Source organism: Cotesia glomerata, linkage group LG4 (assembly GCF_020080835.1).
Source record: "Cotesia glomerata isolate CgM1 linkage group LG4, MPM_Cglom_v2.3, whole genome shotgun sequence".
In the NCBI taxonomy this organism is placed as follows: domain Eukaryota; kingdom Metazoa; phylum Arthropoda; class Insecta; order Hymenoptera; family Braconidae; genus Cotesia; species Cotesia glomerata.
In genome coordinates this window covers 15,005,307-15,025,354 of record NC_058161.1, presented here as the reverse complement: position 1 = coordinate 15,025,354, position 20,048 = coordinate 15,005,307, and the positions used below count along the sequence as shown (strand labels likewise).

Sequence of the window (20,048 nt, the reverse complement as noted above, 5' to 3'; positions counted from 1 at the left end):
TATTGCAGCTTGCACAAACTTTACAGACTTTATACTTAATTAAAGTAGAAGCTTATGAAACTTTCTGAGCTATCGTACAGTATTTAATGAGAATTATATTATATTTGTAAAAATATACTTTAGAGAATTCATTAATTGTTTCTAAACTTTCTGACATTATGCTTATATTTTTTAACGCATATAAATTTAATAAATACAATTTATATGTCTGTCACTTACTATATGTTTAGAATAATTATTTTGTTTTTCGTTTTTAATTGGTAAAGTTTCGAAATAAAATTTTTTACATGTCATCAGATTGAAATTGGATAAATATTATTAAGTATGTAGCGATTGCACCAAAAACCTAGAAACAAATCCAAACGTTCATAATTAAAATTGATTAATCATAGTTAAAAACGAGCTCAACTCTAAAGTAGTAATTACCGTGCGTAATACAGTACAATCCACTGGAATAACGTTGTATGCGGTGAATTGAAAATTTTTGTGAAGTAATTCAAGTGAGAAAATTTTTAACTGAAAAATTAAAATTATTTAAAATATTTCATTGATTGTGTGAATAAACAAGATATATTCTAAAATACGTACTTCATTTTTAATTTCTGGACTCATAAAACATTCAAATAAAATTTCTTGAATAACACTGCTAGTCCTTTTTATCTGAAAAAATACAATTTTTGTTTATTTTTACTCTTTTTTTTGACCTTAGATAAGAAAGATTTTATAAAAACAATACACTGATAAAAAAAAATATTGTGATTTAAGAAAAAGAATCTTGACTTGAATCTGATCATCTTAGTTTAAGAATCAATATCGTGGATCGTTAACTACTATCACTTGATTCAAGATGATGTTATCTCTAATCCACGCAATTATATGCTTTGTTCAAAATCGATTCTCAAAATTAACAATAATTTAGTTTTTTTTTTTTTTTTTTTTTTTTTTCGGAACATATACTTCGTTCAAGAACCAGTTTCTTTATTAAAAATAGCAGAAAAATAAATTTTTTTTTCACTTCATTACATTTTATACGGTATTTTAATTTATTGATTTTGAAGGTAATTTCTTGAGTTACAAACAATAATGCTTAAAACAAAAGTTGAATTTTGAAAGTTGTATTACTTTAGAATCAATGTCGAAGTGAAACTGTTATGAAGTTTTGAAGTAAAAAAAAAATTCATTTTCATTATCTTAATTTTCGTTCGAGAAAGGGAACGATTTAATCTGTTGACAACAAAAATTGAAAATTTCCGAAAATTATTAAACAATTTATTTTAGTAGATTAAAAAAGATTGAAGCATTTATTAAATCTCGTTTCGGCGTTCCAAGAATCTGAATGCTGTTTTGGTTTTAAAGGAGATAGCCATTGTGACGGCCAAAAAAAGTGATCAGGTTGTTTTTAACTTCCCGCTAAGAAAATTGAAAATTTTCAAAAATAGGGAAGTTATTGGTTTTACCCCGTTTTTCGAAAATCGAGTTTTCATCGGATCTCAACGTTTCGAGGTCCTAGAAAGCTTTCCTGACTATTTTCACGATGATGTCCGTACGTCTGTATGTATGTGTGGGTGTGGGTGTGTGTGGGTATGTAAACCTCTCGTAACTTTTGAACGGCTTGACCGATTTCATCGCGGTTGGTGTCATTCGAAAGGGCTTCGCTAAACTTAGATTTCCTGTAAGTTGGAACCGATTCGGACCAGTGGATTTTGAGAAATTGCAAAAAAAGTGAAAAAAAAGATTTTTTTTTATTTTTTTTAAATATCTCCGAATTGGCTGAACCGATCAACTTCAAAAACTAATCAACTCTTAACCTTGAAATCTCGCATCGATCGCCACATAGAGCGTCAGAATCGGTTGATGCGTTCGTGAGATATCGTTGTCGAAAAAATCGAAAAAAATGTTTTTTTGTAATAACTCCGAAATTTTTCATCAGATCAATTTTTTTGTTTAGAATAATTTATAGAACTCAAAAAACCACATCGATCGCTGCCTACCGCGTGAAAATCGGTTGATTTATTAAAAAGTTACAGCAGTTTGAAAATTAGAAAAATCGTGTTTCATCGAATTTTGATAAGACTTTTGAGCTCGAAGAGCTCAAAAGCATAGCAAGGCTATCTATTTGATCTCGGAGAGCTCCAAATAATACATAAATCCGGTCAAAATTGGTTGATTCGTTCGAGAGATATCGTGCAGGAAAGAAAACCCAAAAAAGTGTTTTTTTGGAATTACTCCGAAATTTCTAGTTTGACCAATTGAAACTTAGAAATTCTTTATGAGGCTTAAAAAATTGCGTAGAATGCCGCCAACCGTGTAAAAATCGGTTTATTCATTCAAAAGTCATTACGGTTTGAAAATTCAAAAAATACTATGAAACTTTTATCAGACTTTTGATCCCAAAGAGCTCAAAAGCATAGAAAAAGTATCTTTTTGAGCTTGGAGAGCTCAAAACAACACATAGATTGTATTTTTGAGCTCGAAGAGCTCAAAATTTCGTAGGTGCAATTTTAAGCGCCCAGGTATTAATGGAATTAGCGGGAAGTTGCAGGGATGGCCTTTAGGGTCAATCGTTTTCCTAATTTTTTTTGCATTATTTTAGTAAGTTTTTACATTCCTAATATTTCTAAGGTAATTGAAGAAAAACATATTTTGCGACTGACCTGTTTACTAACTTTAGTAGCACATATTGCAGTAGTTAAAATAGGAAAAAGTCGTGCAGTAATCCAAGCAATATTACCGATGCGTCTCACAATGACATCATCAGTTGGATATATTTTTAAGAAAGGCGTTAATAAATCATAAATATTCAAAATAACACAGACGATTGAATAAGGAATTATAAAAAGAAAGCCAAAAGAATAAAAGTCAGCGATATCAGAGCACATTTTGCATAAAATTGTGTGACAACGTTTCAATGCAAATATTTCAATAATACTTGTTTTTTCAAGTGTATTTTTTTGAGTATTGTAAACACGAAACTGTAACTCGATCGATTTCTTCATCCTTAAAAAAGCGTCATTACAACACTTCAATTTTTTTTCAATAAGTGTCAAAACAATGGCGTATTGCATGACAAAATAATTGAATACAATGGTATGAAAAGTGTACATACAAGTTGCACGAATAAATGACGCCTCAATAAACAAAGTAAAGAGTGCAATAATAACACACGGAATTGTATTTATGTAGCAAATTAATATTAATTCCATTTTATCACTCTCTAATTTATAGATGTTGTGCAATTTTTTCATTGCGACATCTAAATCTAAAAGCTGGTTTCCCAATTTTATTATTTTTTGTCGTTGAACGATGTATAACAATAACATAATTATCAACACTCCGTTACCACTGACGCTAATGGCCAAACTTAATGTTTCAGTCAGTTCATTGCCATCTCCTGAATAACGCTCTTTTATGAACAAAGGAATCTGGATACTATTACCAATAACAATTATTATTATAAGAACCAGACTGTAACATGTATGAATTTCGGTGGGAACTAATGTTATTGTGTCTGGTCCAAACTTTTTTTTGTCTACGATATTTGCATTCTTTTTATATGAAAAAGGTATAAGTCCGAGAAAATAAAAAATTACGAAATGTACTTTTATAAAAACCATTTTATTCGTTTATAAATATTCAAGAATATGATGACTACTGTTAAGATAGATGTTTTTATAAAATGGAATAGTTCCCTTACAAAATTTTAATATAGTAGAAAATAATTTACAAACAACGATCGATACAAAGATAATAGCTTTGCTATTTACGTAATGAATAAATCAATGTTTAAGGATCTAAATTGCATATACGATAAATAGTACAGGCTTATAAATGTATCACCTGTCAGATGTAATGATTGATTTGTAATCTTCTTAAGTGCTTGCACTGAGGCATTTAATCGAAACAATGGAAATTTTTATACATAATAAAGAATGTATTGTTTCTCGAATTAAAATAAACACAATGAATAAAAAAAATTAAGAAAACGATTGAGCCTAAAGGCCATCCCTGCAACTTCCCGCTAATTCCATAATTAAGCGCTTAAAATTACACTTATGATGTTTTTGGGCTCAGAGCTCAAAAATATAATTTATATGTTATTTTGAGCTTTCCAAGCTCGAAGAGTTAGCTCTTCTATGCTTTTGAGCTCTTCTAGCTCAAAAGTCTGATAGAAGTTTAATAAAAAACTAATTTTTTAATTTTCAAACTGCAATTATTTTTGAATGAATAAACCGTTTTTCACGCAGTTGGCAGCATTCAACGCAGTTTTTTGAATCTTATGATTTACTTATGAACACAAACTGATCCGACCAAAGATTGAACTTTTTGGAACGCCGCTTATTTCGATCAAATCGGATAAGCCGTTCAAAAGTTATGAGAGGCTTACACACACACACACACACACACACACACACACACACACACACACACACACACACACACACACACACACACACACACACACACACACACACACACACACACACACACACTTTTTAGGACCGCAAAAAGTTATGATCTGATGAAAACTCAATTTTCGAAAAACGGGGTAAATCCAATAACTTCTTAATTTTTGAAAATTTTTAATTTTCTTAGCGGGAAGTTAATAATAATAATTATAATAATAATAATAATAACAATAGTAAAATAATAAATTCATAAACTTTAATTGTAATGATTACAATAAAAATCATAGGTTAAAATCTAATTTTATTTCTAATTGTAATTTCAATTTTAAGTCTAAAAATAAAAAAATTTTTTTGGTGGTAGCCGAAAATTTTCGTTATTTACTCTACAAACAACTACAAAATATAAGATTCAGCGTATTTTAGTCCTCAAAAACTTAATATTTCCTTAAATAGCCCGTTTTGTCCCTTCCCCTCCCCTATATGAGCATTTTTAGGCCATATCAGAAAATTTTTTCACACAGGTTATTTTTTCGAATTCAATATATTGAATATTAAAAAAAATAATAAATATTAAAGCAGTGTTTTACTCTAAAACTTTTAAAGTAAATTTAATGTATTGAAATAAATATTCAATAATATTTTTCAATCGATGTATTTAATACCACAAAATAGCATACATATAAAGATTTAGTTTAAAATACTAATTTATTTACACTTTTAACACATTAAATCTTGTGAACTCAAAGTCATTTTGCTAAACAGAACAGATTAATTATATTTTTACTTCAAAATTTATTCCTAAGTGGATTTTAAAAGTTATGAACGACGCCATCTATTAATGAATCAGTTGTGATGATACGTCATATACTATGTGACTCAGTAGATCTAATCTCTTAACTCCATACATGAGAAAAAGTACAAAATCTTGGGTCTCTATAAGTGAATTACAGACTCTGTATGACTATAATGTCTATAGATACTGGTAAGGCCCACTAGGTACTCACTTGAGCTACAAAAATTTGCAGCGTTCTCCGGCTAAAATTTAATAGTCTTAATGAACGAAAAGTATTACCTAGTTTAATGAGTTATTTGATTGAAATGCCAAAAAATTATTTCAAGTTCAGCATAAAATAAAATTGGCTTAACAATCGAAAATTTCAAGTAAATATGTCAAAATTCTCGACAATTATCTTTTTGTCCTGATCAAATTTCCTATTCCAACTTAAAATGCACAAAATTGTCTTAAGCCAAAAAAAATTTCTCGAGTCAAGAAACCCATTATTTCTGTGTACAAAATATAAAACCACACGGTAAAAAAAAATTACTTACAGGTCAATCACAATAATTGGTACTAAAATTAAATAAAACTCATCTGCTAATTAGATGGTTCATTTTTCCTTTCTTTGGATCACTCGCGACTATTTGACAGAACAATCCGACCCGGGAAAAAAATAATCCGCGGCTGTGATCTCAATCTCTCAATGAACTGGCGTCGTTCCTTTTCTTGTCTTATATATTTCGAGTGACTGTGGTAGATAATGAGTTCAATTCCAAAAATAACCAAACTCCACAGCAAAGTAGCCACAAACACAATGAAATAAAATACCAAATTATCAAAGTCCATCCATTCATAGTTTTCAGCTTCTTTGATTTTCTCCATCTTCTCTATCCTTTTTCTTTGATTCTTCTCTATCTTTTCATGGTAATAGTTAATTAATCCTGTTTCCACCGGTATTGAACGGGCTTTATTAATTTTTTCTTTCAGCGCCCAGTTCTTTCTTGTCCAATACACGTAGTACTTTTTAAATACATTTTCCTTCGATATATGAAGATTTTTAAGCTTTAAAGCGTATGATAGTTGATGGATGTCAAGTCGATACAAGCGATAGTCGAATTCCATTGAGCTTCTTTCGCACATTTTTTCAACCCAGCATCAGATGATGGATACAAGTATTTCTGGTCCTCTGCGGTCACCCACAATTTTTCATTAATTCTGTCGTTTTCTAGAAACCCATTGTAAAACACATGATACTTGTTGTCGAACTAGTCCTTTAGGATTTCGACATTACGCCTTGCAGGTTGGGATAGAATGGTCGAGATTTGTCCTTGGAATTCGGGCATCGCTATACGAAAATGAACAAAATCCAAAGAAATAAATGATCCTCATCAAAAGACGTCCCATTGGAGATGTTATCCCCATACTCAGTGACATGCTCACAATGTCCATGATTCCTTCACTCACATCAAATTTACTGTTCATAATTATGATCACAGCAATCAACAACACCAAGAGTGTGATGAAGATGAACTGAAAATTTATATGGATTTCGGTGACTGTGGTCAAATAATCAGTTAATTTAGGATTTGTATCAGCTAATTGATTCTTAACGTTAATCGCATCATACTGATGATTGTTAAGATCTCTATCGAACCCGTGTTTAATTATGTCGGAATTGAAATAGCTCTTCAGAATATGAACTGACGCTTTTACTTTCATATAATCAGGTAATGAATTCAATCCGTAGTCTTTGATCTTTACAAAATGTTTAAGAATTCTATTAATGTTTTCTTTCTTATTCTGTTCAATTGAATTCGTTGAAATGACACGAGCGAATAATTTTGTTTTATGACCATCTAAGTACTGAGTCTTATCAAAATAAATATTTTTATAATTGTTCTTCAAATCTGGAAATCAATTGAGAGAAATAATTTAGCTTATACAATTCCATCGTAAATGATATTATGAAACTTGATAATTACCTTTCGGATACTGCAGACTGTATAGTGTCGACTTGGTTTTATTGTTGATATTTGCATTTGAAAATTTAACTTGATTCCAAGGCAACGGGGCGTATTGTGTGTAAGGGTTCAGAGTGTAGACTATGGTTGAATGTTTGTCGTTATCATAACACATATAGTATGATATTAAAGTATCGAAATATCCAAGGAATGAAATAACATTAAAAGCGTCTACATGAGGTTCTTCAGAAATGTCGAGAACAAAAATTGGCGACTTTATGTTCCAGGTTGGTGAGGCCATAAACCCTAAGATAAGTGCAATCAGCTTGTATAGAGATTCAAATCTGAGGTTGTACGTAGGATAGCTGGAAAGATACCCTTTAATTTCTATCCGTCTCTCACTCAGATCACTATTTATGACAATCACCGGATTTCCATTATCGATGTTCCCACTTACCACTTGGTCATCAACGAAGTCAGAAGATATTATCAGTGGGTTCGAATTATTCGCAAAACTTTTATCAATCAATTCCATCTGCAAGAATAATAAGCGATTTTAATAACGATTAACAATGATTCAAATTAAAAAAAAAAAATGTTTGCTCACGCTTGAGCTCAAGATGTGCAAAATAATCTAATCATCAACTCACCGTATGATTGATGAGACGTGATTTGATTTCTGAACTGTGAATGCTGCTTCCATTTGAAAATTGACCAGTAAGTACACAACACCAGCATAAAATGATTTCAAACAGTCGCATTATTAGTCTGCTGATGGTCAATTTAGAAAACCAATTTTGCAGAATTAAGCAACTCACAATGTGGCGAAACATAGTTAAAATTATTGACGAGCTTCGTCAAAAAGACACGTCAACTAGTTCTAGAAAAAGAATTTTTATCGCTTCCATAAAACGGACTGAAGCTTCCACAAGAACTGCTGGTGCTGTAGAAACTATCGACCAAAAGTCCCTCGGGAGCTGCGGTCGAGCTCTTTCGTTTCACTAATCTTCCATCGGTAAGCAAATAATAACATATGTTACAAACTTGACTATCAGCTATTTTTATTCGGTGCAACTAACATGTCGATTTATTGAATAGTAAAAGAAATAAATATAGGAGGAATTAAATATCTGAAAATTGATTGACCCTACAAGACATCCCTGGAATTTTCCGCTATTCACAAAATTAAAACGCTTGAAAAATTTCTTATTACTAAGTTCTGAGCGTTATTTAAACTAAAAAATCTGAAAAGCAGTTGACCTGCAAGCCATTCTTGGAACTCCCTGCTTTTTTTCGGGCTTCAAATTTTTCCAATTAATTGATTTTTGAGCTCTTCGAGCTAAAAGATTCAAAAGTTACATAAAAAATAACGATCATTTGAAATTTTAAAATGGTTATAATTTTTGAACATTGTTCGATTATAACTTGGTTGGCGGCATTCGATGCAGTTTTATTAGTCCAATATTTTTAAAGTAAATCAGAAAAAATTAAAGAAGAAGCATTTTTTTTTGTTTTTATTTTTTGAATATTTTTAAAACGTTGCGACCTTCTAAAATTCTTCTAAAATTTTAGCTCAATATCTCAAAAATTGAGCTGGCGCATTGGAGAATCTTCTTCGCCATTTAAAATACATTGAAAAAGAAACTTTTTTTTTTTCAATTTTCAATATAACTATATCAGAAAAAAATTTTTTTTTTAATATTCGTTTTCATATTCTTGTAGAAAGTTAAATTGTCTTTTTGAGTGTATTCTTTTGTCAGTATATGCCCTCGTAGAATCTGAAATGCAATGTTTTGCTGATAAAAAATTATATTCACAATTTAAGGGTAGAATTTGTATTTGAAAATCAAAATACATCGAAAACAATGTTTTTTTCCTCTTAAAAGAAAATTTTTCTCAACATCAAACAATTAGTTTTTCGAAAATTGAGTTTTCATCAGATCTTGACGTTTTGAGGTCCTACACGGAAAAAAAAATTTCGTTCTGGTAACGTAACTGTTTCTGTTAATGTAACTAAATTTCTGGTAATGTAGAGTTACCACAACTATACACAGTTTACTGTTCGTTGTAGAGTTACAGTAACAAAATGTTATTTAGTTCTGATAACTCAATGTTGTTGAGCTCTCAGAGCTCTGCGGGATTGTTCTCAGAGCCAAACGGTATAGTTGGGAGCTCGAAGAGCTCAAAAGCTTCGAACAGCTAACTCTATCTCGGAGAGCTCGAAATAACATATAAATTATATTTTTGAGCTCGAAGAGCTTCAAAACGTCATAAGTGCAATTTTAAGCGTTTAGATATGGAATTAACGGGAAGTTGCAGGGATGGTCTTTAGGGCCTTTAGGGTCAACCGTATTCTAGATTTTTTTTTTTTATAAAAACATGTCTAAATGTATCGATAGTTCTATAAAAGCACTTGAAAAATTTTATCTGGCGCTATCCTCGGTCTTTATTATCAACCAAATACCTATAATGATTTCAAATCATATACCAAACTTTGCGGAAAAATTCGTAAATAAACAATAGAAACATTCTTTGAAAACTTAAAAGACAGAATTCAATAAACAAAAATTTTTATTTAAATATAGTCAATTTACTTTGTAAACTTGAACCATAAATTATATATTTTATTTCTATTTCTACAAAATTTAAATTTCTTGGGTTTTGCTGAAAACGCATATTCCAATTCAATTGAAATTTAATGATGAATGTCGACTGTTATATTTTTTTATTTCTATCATAAGCGCGGTCATTTTTTTGTTCAAAAAAAAATTATTTAGTGGAATACAGTGGTCTCTTCAGCTTCAACTGAGAGGGATCCATAATTTCAGAAATTAAAGTTGGGAATACACGACAGTAGATAAGCCCTTACACTACTTCTTAGTATAAAATGGTGGGGATATAATAGGAAGTTAGAGAATAAAGAAGCTGGGAAAACTCTACTGTATTTGTAATTAAATAATGAAACACAAGAAAATACCTCACGGTGTTTTTTATTATATGATTAATTGATAAGTTTTCTTTTAGCTTAGCAATAAATTATATTACATTTATTATAGCGGAGATGGTGATAACAATTGTAATAATTTAAAAATTAAAAAAATATATTTCACTTTTTTAAATATTTTAAAATATCGAATCCCGATCGTTTATCTCAAATATAATTTTTAATTCTAATATTTGCATATCTTTAACGTTAATAAGATAATACGCAAGCTACATCAATTGATTTCATAATGCTAGTCATGAATAAAATAATTAATAAAAGAAAAAAAATTCATGTAATAAAATATTATCTGGCAGAATAACAGGACTATTAGAGTGATTTCTTCTGACATTTTTTAGCAATAATGAAGTTGGTTTCTGGAAAAAAATTTACAAAGAAAAAAATGTAAATATAAAATTAGAAAATTTATTAATTTCACGTTGAAATATATATAAAAATGCACTATATAAAATTATATACAGCCAAAATTCTTATGTATAATATTATATAATTACTAGCTGTTACCCGCCCACTTCGCTGGGCGCTTTATAAAATTGCATTTTTAGATCTAGACTTGAAATTTAATTAGAGTATTATTTTGATTTGTACAGATTCCAAATGAGTATTGAAATTTTAGTTAAAGTCACTGCAAGTCTCATAAGTAAAGTTGAAATCTGTCTAGCTTCAATTGCAAAGAATTTTTTTGTTATTTAAAATTTTCTCAGTGACATCAATATTTTATAGAAAATAAATTTAGCATGTTTTTTACGAATTCTATTTAAATAAGTAGCCAAATTTATTTTTCACATACCCAGTGTTTGGAAAATGCATTCATTTTAATCAAATACATTCCCGCGATCCCGCAATAAGAACAATTTATAAGTTATGTAATCAGCAAAAATAATATGTATATAAAATTCTTAATCCGTTGACCGAATTACTACATGTAATGTTAAGTTTTGGAAACCTAGCAATTACTTTTTTCCCGCTGCTAAAGAGACGTTTGCTGTAAGGAAATTTTTAGTAAATGTTATTAAATCTCAATAGATATGGTTGAAGTTTCATGTTTCAAAAAGTTCTAGTTTATAAACAACAACATTTTCAGTAGATTTCATAGATATCTAACTATTATATTTCATGAAACCAATTAATTTTCAGATAATTATCATAACCACACATACGATCAGCATATAAACATAAATTTTCGACACTTAGTTCACCAAAAATAATAAGCTTCTTTTTCTTAAACTTTTTTTAAATGACGTTAAATCAATCAAATATCAAGGTTATGTAATAAAAACAAAAGAAAATCGTATTAAAAACAAATGAATAAAAAATGAGAGTCTTTTGTTTTTCTTAGCGGGAAAAAATGTATGTAAAAGTAAATCGTATAAAAATGACAAATGGTTGATGAAATCCAAAAAATAAGTAGCCCATAACCATCTACGGAAAATTCTGCGTCGAATGGTAGCAGTCCCATCCCGATAGCTTCAGTAGTGTTGACGTCAACTTTAGTCAAAGAAACCCTATTTCGCTTATATATATTACACTCACGCATCCGCCCATGCATCTGCCCACGCATCCACCCACGCGTTGGTAGATGGAACTAAATTCTCAAAAAAAAAAAAAAAAAAAAAAAACGTAATACCCTTCATGCCTAAATGAAATAATTAGTGAAATTTTCCACCCACGCATCCGCCCATGCTTCTGCCCACGCATCCGCCCACGCGATGGTGGATGGAACTAAATTCTCAAAAAAAAAAAAAAAAAAAAAAAAAAAACGTTTACCGGCGGGAAAAAATGTTTATCAAAGTTAAATAGAAATAAAATGGTGAAGGATTGATGGAATTCAAAAAATAAGTGGCCTATAACCATCTACAATTTATTCCGCGTCGAATGGTCCTAGTCACATGTCAATACGTTCAGTAGTTTTTGCGTGATTGACGGTCTACGAAACCCACTTTCATTATATACGTATAGATATATAAATTGTTAAACCATATGTATTTTCTGACTCAGTTCGTCGAGTTAGGTCGAAATATAACAAAATTTATGAAAAGTTACGCCATGAGAACAAATACAATAGTTAGATTTTTATGAAATCTACTAAAAACTACTTCGATCGCTGCCACTCCGGTTTAAATCGGTTGATTCGTTCGTGAGTTATCGTTGACGAAAAAAATCGAAAAAAAGTAATTTTTTCGAACTACACCGGAATTTCCGGTCTGATAAATTTTTGTTCAAAAGTATATCATAGAATTTGAAACACTGCGTTGAATGCTGCCAACCGCGTGGAAATTGGTTCATTCATTCAGAAGTTATTGCGGTTTGAAAATTCAAAAAATAGTGTTTTATTAAACTTCCAGCAGACTTTTGAGCTCGAAGAGCTCAAAAACGCCATAAATGCAATTTTAAGCGCTTAGATATGGAATTAGCGGGAAGTTGCAGGGATGGCCTTTAGGGTAAACCGTTTTCCTAATTTCTTTTCGATAGTTTCGCGCGTTATAATTATTGCTTCTTAAAAATCAGAGAAGAGAAAAATACATAATCACATATAAAAATGGTTCCGCCCATACAACTTGACAATTGGAGATGATAGTCCATAATGCTTGTATGTGCAAATATCAAATAAAATATAAATATCAAATTATCTTGTAAATTCCATTTTTTGTGTATATTAAATATACTTAGAGGAAGAAGAAAAATTACTCGTATTCAATAGAATCTAACGTTTAAACTTGCAAAATGATATTTTTTAGCAATAGTGTAAAATGAAAAATGCAATTGAGTGCTAATAATATTTCTAATGGAAGATGGTAACATACATCATCTGTTGATGGTAATAGTCACTTTATTTTTTTTCCATTAATAATGATAACTATTACTATCTTATATTGTAAATATTAATATCAATATTGTATATATTATCATATTGATGGTAATGATAACCATCATGCCAAAATTTGAAATTTTACCATCGTTTGATGATAATCATACCACGAATTTCTCAGCGTGTACGGTCACTTTGATAATTTTACATTTAAAAATTTACAATTTTACATCGTTGTCTATGAGTTAAAGTTTAACATTAAGAACATGTAGTACAGTCTGATATCGGTAATTCAGTCTGGACCATTGATAAAAAACGCTAATTGATTATTATATTGGTTTGTTTATTTGAGACACATGTAAAATGCACTAAGGTCCAATTTTTCAACCCAGGGTTAAATTATTTCATTCACTGTGAATATATCTCTATGCATGAAATATATAGGTATATTCACAGTGATAAAATAATTTAACTCTGGGTTAAAAAACTGGCCCTGAAAGAGGTTATCAAACTTACTGTAAAGACTCGAAGCACTGATTAAAAAAATTAAACTAGATAATTTACTTTTGGAGCTCTCCTGAGGCTTACATGAAAGTATAATTTATAAAATTTTTTGTTAATAATTCGTTTTCTATCCTAATCTACCTGCCTTTTAATAATTCTGTCTTATAAGTAATCCAAACTAAAATTAAAAATAACCAAACAGTTAAATCAAACTCAAAGATTATATTGGTTGTATGTTTATAAGTAATTTCTTTATAGTAAAGTTTATTTAGTTAAATATATGATCAGTCCTGAGAAAAGGCAGTTTTACTCGCAAAAACTACCTATTTATTTATCATTTTGTTATTTTTTTTTAACGATTAAATTTAAAAATAAAAAAATCAATTTACGATGGACTGTTATTTACGTACCCCTGCCTAGTTTCATGATTTTTAATTCAATAATTACTTGATCAAAATGCGTCCTAGTATTTTGTTCAAAATTCAAATATTCACTTATCTTATATGTTCTTACATAACTTGTGAAGGATTCAATTTACGAAAAATTTACAATAAACCTTTTTTGTGTAACTTTCAATTCTCTACAAAAATATCTTCACACATTGTCTGTATAACCTTTGGTTAATGAGTTACATTTGGAATATGCAAAAAAATCTTTCCTCTGTTATTCTTACGGAAAAATCGAAAAGTGCGTTCTGGAATCTCTTAATATTTAACTATAATTAGGAGCTCATCTTTTAAGAGTATCATTTTAACACCCTAACAAAACTTTTGAGTCTGTTTTCGAGGAAGAAAAAGTTTTTTTCGAATCATCCTCATTGGGATAAAATTTCTGGCCACAAAATTATGCTTAAATTTTTTTTAGCATTCACGTATACTCTTTTATAAAGTTTTTGAAAAATAAAAATTTTTCGACTAGAAGAAATTTTTTCTACAAATCTTGAAAACTCAAAAAGTAAACGTTTAAAAATTTTTTTTAAACGTTTGTTTTTATATATTAAATACAAAAAAAAACCCTAAAAGCCGCCAAACATACTACGAATAAATTTTGGTAATAATTTTCGATAAGCATTCAACTTTTTCAATATTAAAAGCTTTAGAATTTATTGAAAAAATTTATTTACAGCTATTTTTATCATTCTTATCTTTAATGAGCTTTAATAACAAATAATTAAAAAAAAAAATATGACGAAAACTATACCATGATAATAATGAAAAAAAAAAAAAAAAAAAAAAGGTTTTCCAGTAGCACTAATACATATCATGTTTGAACAAAAAAAAATTTTCATTTAAGTACAATTAACAAGATAATTTATTAAATTTTTTTAATAATTATAAAAACAACAAGGCTAACAATAGGCAATTCATAAAAAAAAATATTAAATTTAAATTCAACAACTAAGTAATATTAATTTTTCTTATCTTCAAATGCTTTGATGAAATATTTATAATACGATTTGGACTTTTTAGCGATCTCCATAACAGTCATAACGTCAAAAAATTTCATATTTTCAACTAAAAACTTCATAGTTCTTTCATGAAATTCCGGCACATTGCATCCAATCGTAGTATTCAAAACATACAAAACATTGTTAACTCTGACACAACGAGATAATTTATCAATGCAATATTTTTTCAACACTTCTATCTGATATTTATCAGCAGCAACAAGAACTTTGGCAACCCGATGGCTTTCAATTTTATGCGTCAATTTCCCAGTGTACATGTATCTCAAAATATCAGTCATTATATAAAACTCGACATCGTGAATACTAATCTCTTGTACACATGGGTTGATAGTCTTAGTGTTATCCATTTTTATCATTGCACACATAATGGGACTGAATTCGGACAATATAACTTTGTGTGCATAAATAAACTTTTTTTCCACCCGAATAATAACATCACTTCTGATAGATGAAAACAAGTATCGTGGTGTCAGCCATATTAAACTATCTAACGATAACATGTGACGTTTAGCAACTTCTGACTCAACAAAACCGTACCACGTAATGTCACACTTAATATCCGATTTATAATTATTAGAATTGGATTCACAAAAACAGAAAACACGTGTATAATCCATCCAACATGAGGTTTCATATGTAAATGATAGCTCATTAATTGATATCGTGATGTCTGCTTTAGCATATTTAAATTGGCTTATTTGTTGAACTTGAATATGTAAAACAGAACGATTGTCCACGTATTTAGCACGATGTGCTTTTATACGGAATTTAACATAATGAAATTTGTCTATTGTAAATAAATCTGAGTAAACAATTCCATTTTGTTTATAAGGAACACAGTACCACGTATAAGACGTACTTATGCTGGATTGACGTTCGAAGTTCATTTTAAAAAAAAAAATATTTTTTTTTAATTTTTTTATTTATTTATTGTCTTTGATGTCACTTTTGTGGTTAGATGACGGGTACTAACTTTATCATTTTTTTATTTTACACTAACGTAGAATAACGAGTCTAAATAATGTCATCAGATAATAACGTTTAGGTGGCAACAAATACTTTTAAAACTAATTATCGATGAGCATGTATATATATATATATATATATATATATATATATATATATATATATATATATATATATATGCACACATGCTTAGATTTATTTGAATGCAGCTATTTTATTTCTTTTTTAACGTTAACTGAAGACCTTGCTGCTTATCATTGCCTCATGACTTCAGTTTATAGATGTTTTTTTCAATGCAGTTATTTATATAAAACTTTAAATTGTTTTTTTCATCATTTTTATAGAATTTCAAATATTATGTTTTAACTTAAAAGAGCCAGAGTTATTTTTTGTTCTTTGGTTTCGTTACAAATGATATGAGATAATAACTCATCAATTAGTGTGCTCTTATCGAAAGTTAATACAATGAGCGAGCCATTGATAAACACAGCGTACATACTTTAAAGTTTAAAAGAATAGAATTTTATACTCAGTATTTGGTAATTAACACTACAGTTTTTTAACAGAAATATTTTTTTTTCGTTTTGGTTTATGGTGATTTTTTGATTCTTGATTCATTTTATACACTTATGCCAGGCATGTTGAACAAGCTTTTTTCGTAGTTAGATTAACGATAGATTTTGAGTATATTATTATTGTGAAAATAAATTGGATTTTATTAATTTTTGTTTAATAAATTCGCTTAAGTTCATTAACACTGTTCACCCAAATCCCGAATTAATAAAATCCACACAATTTGTCATATGCATAATTTTTAAGTTTTTTACCGTCATCACTCTACACTACTCAGGTATGAAAGAACAGCTGTCACTTGATCAATCTTGCAGAGTTGCCAAATTTATTGAAATTGTCATGATCAATTGCGAAATTATGTTTAAAAAAAGTGTTGATAGACTTTAAATAAAATTTTTTAAGTTTGGAAAAATTAATAACGTCTAATATTTTTCTAATTAAGAGCGAAATTGGAATATTTTTTAACTAATAGTGTCGGGTAAGATTTTAGATGAAAATTATATAAATAAAATATGAAAATAAATATTCACGTGGTGAGCCAAGCAATAAAGTACTCGTGGATAATAAAGCCTTAGTTAAGAAATATTTCTAAAGAAAAAAACTGTTCATAAATTCGATGTTCTGCCATCAAAAAATTTTTATCTCAAGCGGTTCAAAAGTTACATTATTTTTAATGAAAAAAGATTTTTTTACGTGTTATTTAAATGGGAAACTTTGAATGCCCACCGACACCTTTTAAAATTAAGCTAAAAATCCTTCCTTGTAGGGGAATTTTTTTTTCGATGTTTAGGTTCATTTTAACCCATAAATTCGATAGGTTAGTTTTTTTGGCTTACCCTAATGTATATGGTTATGTAACACTTCATCCGAAGACAATTCATCCGCGACATTTCATCCGCGGACGTTTGATCCGCACGACACTTGATCCGAACGACGAGAAATCCGCACGACAATTGATCCGTGATGTGATTACAAATATAAATAATGCTGTGAAGCGGAAAAGAATAGGAGTTACGGTAATTATTACGTGAAGCGTTCCACATTCACGTAACAGGATATTGGTAGGAAAGGATTGAGAAAGGAATGTGGAGAGGATCATCTTAATGTGAGTTTATAGAATATGCGAGAAAAATTATTAGATAGCTCGGACTGGGATTCGAACCCAGAACCTTCCGAAGACATGTCGGCTACTCTACCATTTGAGCTATCCGGTCTATACTAAATTTCCTTTCGCTTATTCTATATACATTAAGCCACACCGTCCATCTTACGGCAAGCATTTTTACAAATATAAATAATGCTGTGAAACGGGAAAGAATAGGAGTTACGGTAATTATTACGTATATATACATATAACTTTTAAAGTAATAATTTTTTTGCGCTTGAAAAACTGCGTCGAATGCTGCAAGTTTCATCAAAAACGATTGATTCAATCGAAAGATATCGCAATTAAATTTTTAAAGGTTTTCGCGCTCGAAAACGTACAAGAGTTGTGTTTTACAGCTCGAAGAGCTCAAAACTTCAGAATAGACAATTTCTCGAGCGTTTTGAACTCGTACATAGTAGAAAGTTCCACGGATAGCCTGCAGGTTCAACAGTGTTCCAGATTTTTTTTTTCTTGATGAATAATGAAATACTTTTAAATAATGTACACAATTAAAATTTGAAAAATCGGTTGACCTTGACAAGTTGAGAGTGATGCACAATCTCTAATACCTCGTATTTTGAGCGTGGTACAATTCTGTACTCTCTAAACATGAATTAGTGAAAATTCACTTGAATAAGTGAATATTTACTATTTAGAAGTGCCAATTGAACCACCGTAGTTCGATTGGCACTTGGAAAAAGTGAATATTCACTTATTTAAGTGAATTTTCACTAATTCATGTTTAAAGAGTACTATAAATTCAATGACTTACTTTTTCTGCCCCCACTAAGATACATCAAAAGTTATTAAGTTAGTTTATAGAATAAAAAGGGAAAATAATGAATACATAAATAGAGATTGCGAAACGTATCAGTTATAAATAATGATACTTAAAAAAAACTACAGTGCTTCAAGAAAAAACGAAAAAATCACAAAAAATTCAAAATGAAATATTTTTGAATAATTATCTACTTAAAAGAAAATTTTTAAGCTCCTTAAAATATGCATTATACTTTACTAACTGATTTAATCATTTTTATAGCATAAATTTTTTTACCTTTGCTTAGCGAAGCAATCAATTACAAAAGCAATTTATTAACGTTATCACATAACGTTATCGTACTTTTTTATTTAAGAATACATTTAAAGTAATTTTATAAAGAGTAAAATAAAATAACTGTTCAAATCTTAATTATAGCGGAGTGATCATTTTTATTTTTTCTACATTTATTGTTAGAAAGTTGTTATAAAAGCATCAAGTCAAGACTTATTTTTGTTCAAAAAAAAATTTTACAATGAAATTAACATTAAAGGTCTTATTTAATTTCCAATTGTCAATTTTTCAATTAATCGGATTTGCTCCATTCAAAATTAAAATACTAGAAAAAAATAAAATTACTTTCAAATGCACTCAGATTTACAAATGCTACAATTTAATATTGATACTATTCTTAGTCACAATAAATATTTATATTTTACCTCGTGTTTTCGTAAACCTCTACAACGAAAAGGAAACAATTCTTTCACGACTTTTGGGATTGGTGTTAAGCTATTCGTTAACAGTAGTAATAATCATTATATGCCTTCTGTACGTCTTCCAACAACGAAAATTGATCAAAATAATCAATCAATTTATCGAAGTTGATTTGACATTAAATAAACTGAAAAATATTTACAAGCTAGATGATCAATCCACGAAATTTATGTTTATAATTATTTTTAATCTATTTTTTTGTTCTAGTGTAATTATTTGTGAAATTTTTTTGAATGAACAGTTTCATGTATCATTTTTCTTGTATCTTTATCAATTCTTAGCCTCTTCTTTTTATGTCATTCAATATGCTATTCTCTTGACAATAATTGAAAAAAGGTTCAAAAGTATAAACGGTACATTTTTGAAATTAGAAGACTCGATTTCTGCTCAACAACCAATTGAAAACATTCGAAAATATATTATATATAAAATGTGTATAGTTGAGATCATTGTCTTGAAGCGTTTACATACAAAACTATTCAGCTTGTGTTCAGAGATTGCTAACTTTTACAGTTTCGGAATGTTGTTTATAATCCCTTTTATAATCTTTGCGATGATAATAAATATTTATGAAATGTTAATACCCATTATAACATTTTATGTATTTCCGAATTTGATGTTACAACGTGTCAATCAACTTTCATGGATGGCGATGATATTGTTTCCAACATTAATGGTTGCGATGGTTGCATCTCAAATTGAAGACCAGGTTAGAAATTTCACTAAGATAACATGCTAATAAATCATATTTTTTTCTAATATGGCTTACTAGAAAACATTTTTGCTCCTTTATTATTCTCAATAATCATCTCTTGCAAACTGAGAAAAAAATTTTTTTTGGAACAATAGGCAAAATTGTGATAAGAAATTAAGGTAATTATTTATAAGTGGGGTCAAC

At 29.2% G+C, this 20,048-nt stretch overlaps 2 protein-coding genes across 2 annotated transcripts; both read right to left on the bottom strand.

Annotated features, from left to right (window-relative positions):
* Window positions 1-252: 252 nt before the first annotated feature.
* LOC123262817 (putative gustatory receptor 28a) lies at window positions 253-3,968 on the bottom strand. The gene is made up of 4 exons (XM_044725264.1): window positions 2,655-3,968; window positions 589-660; window positions 427-516; window positions 253-346 (listed from the first exon to the last, which is right to left on the bottom strand). Exons 1-4 carry the CDS (start codon window positions 3,612-3,614, stop codon window positions 284-286), a joined length of 1,185 nt encoding a protein of 394 aa, XP_044581199.1. The 5' UTR covers window positions 3,615-3,968; the 3' UTR covers window positions 253-283.
* A 2,341-nt stretch (window positions 3,969-6,309) lies between these two features.
* LOC123262811 lies at window positions 6,310-8,494 on the bottom strand. Its single transcript, XM_044725252.1, has 3 exons — window positions 7,796-8,494; window positions 7,167-7,680; window positions 6,310-7,091 (listed from the first exon to the last, which is right to left on the bottom strand). The coding sequence occupies exons 1-3, from the start codon at window positions 7,976-7,978 to the stop codon at window positions 6,472-6,474; spliced, it is 1,317 nt and encodes a 438-aa protein (XP_044581187.1). The 5' UTR covers window positions 7,979-8,494; the 3' UTR covers window positions 6,310-6,471.
* Window positions 8,495-20,048: the final 11,554 nt, after the last annotated feature.

Coding starts and splice junctions, on each gene's coding strand:
- LOC123262817 (XM_044725264.1), bottom strand. CDS start 3,614: ATGGTTTTTATAAAAGTACATTTCGTAATTTTTTATTTTCTCGGACTT. Junction 517..588: donor GTCCAGAAATTAAAAATGAA/GTACGTATTTTA, acceptor TTAATTTTTCAG/TTAAAAATTTTCTCACTTGA. Junction 347..426: donor ATTGTACTGTATTACGCACG/GTAATTACTACT, acceptor ATTTGTTTCTAG/GTTTTTGGTGCAATCGCTAC.
- LOC123262811 (XM_044725252.1), bottom strand. CDS start 7,978: ATGTTTCGCCACATTGTGAGTTGCTTAATTCTGCAAAATTGGTTTTCT. Junction 7,681..7,795: donor CACGTCTCATCAATCATACG/GTGAGTTGATGA, acceptor TTATTCTTGCAG/ATGGAATTGATTGATAAAAG. Junction 7,092..7,166: donor CAGTCTGCAGTATCCGAAAG/GTAATTATCAAG, acceptor ATTGATTTCCAG/ATTTGAAGAACAATTATAAA.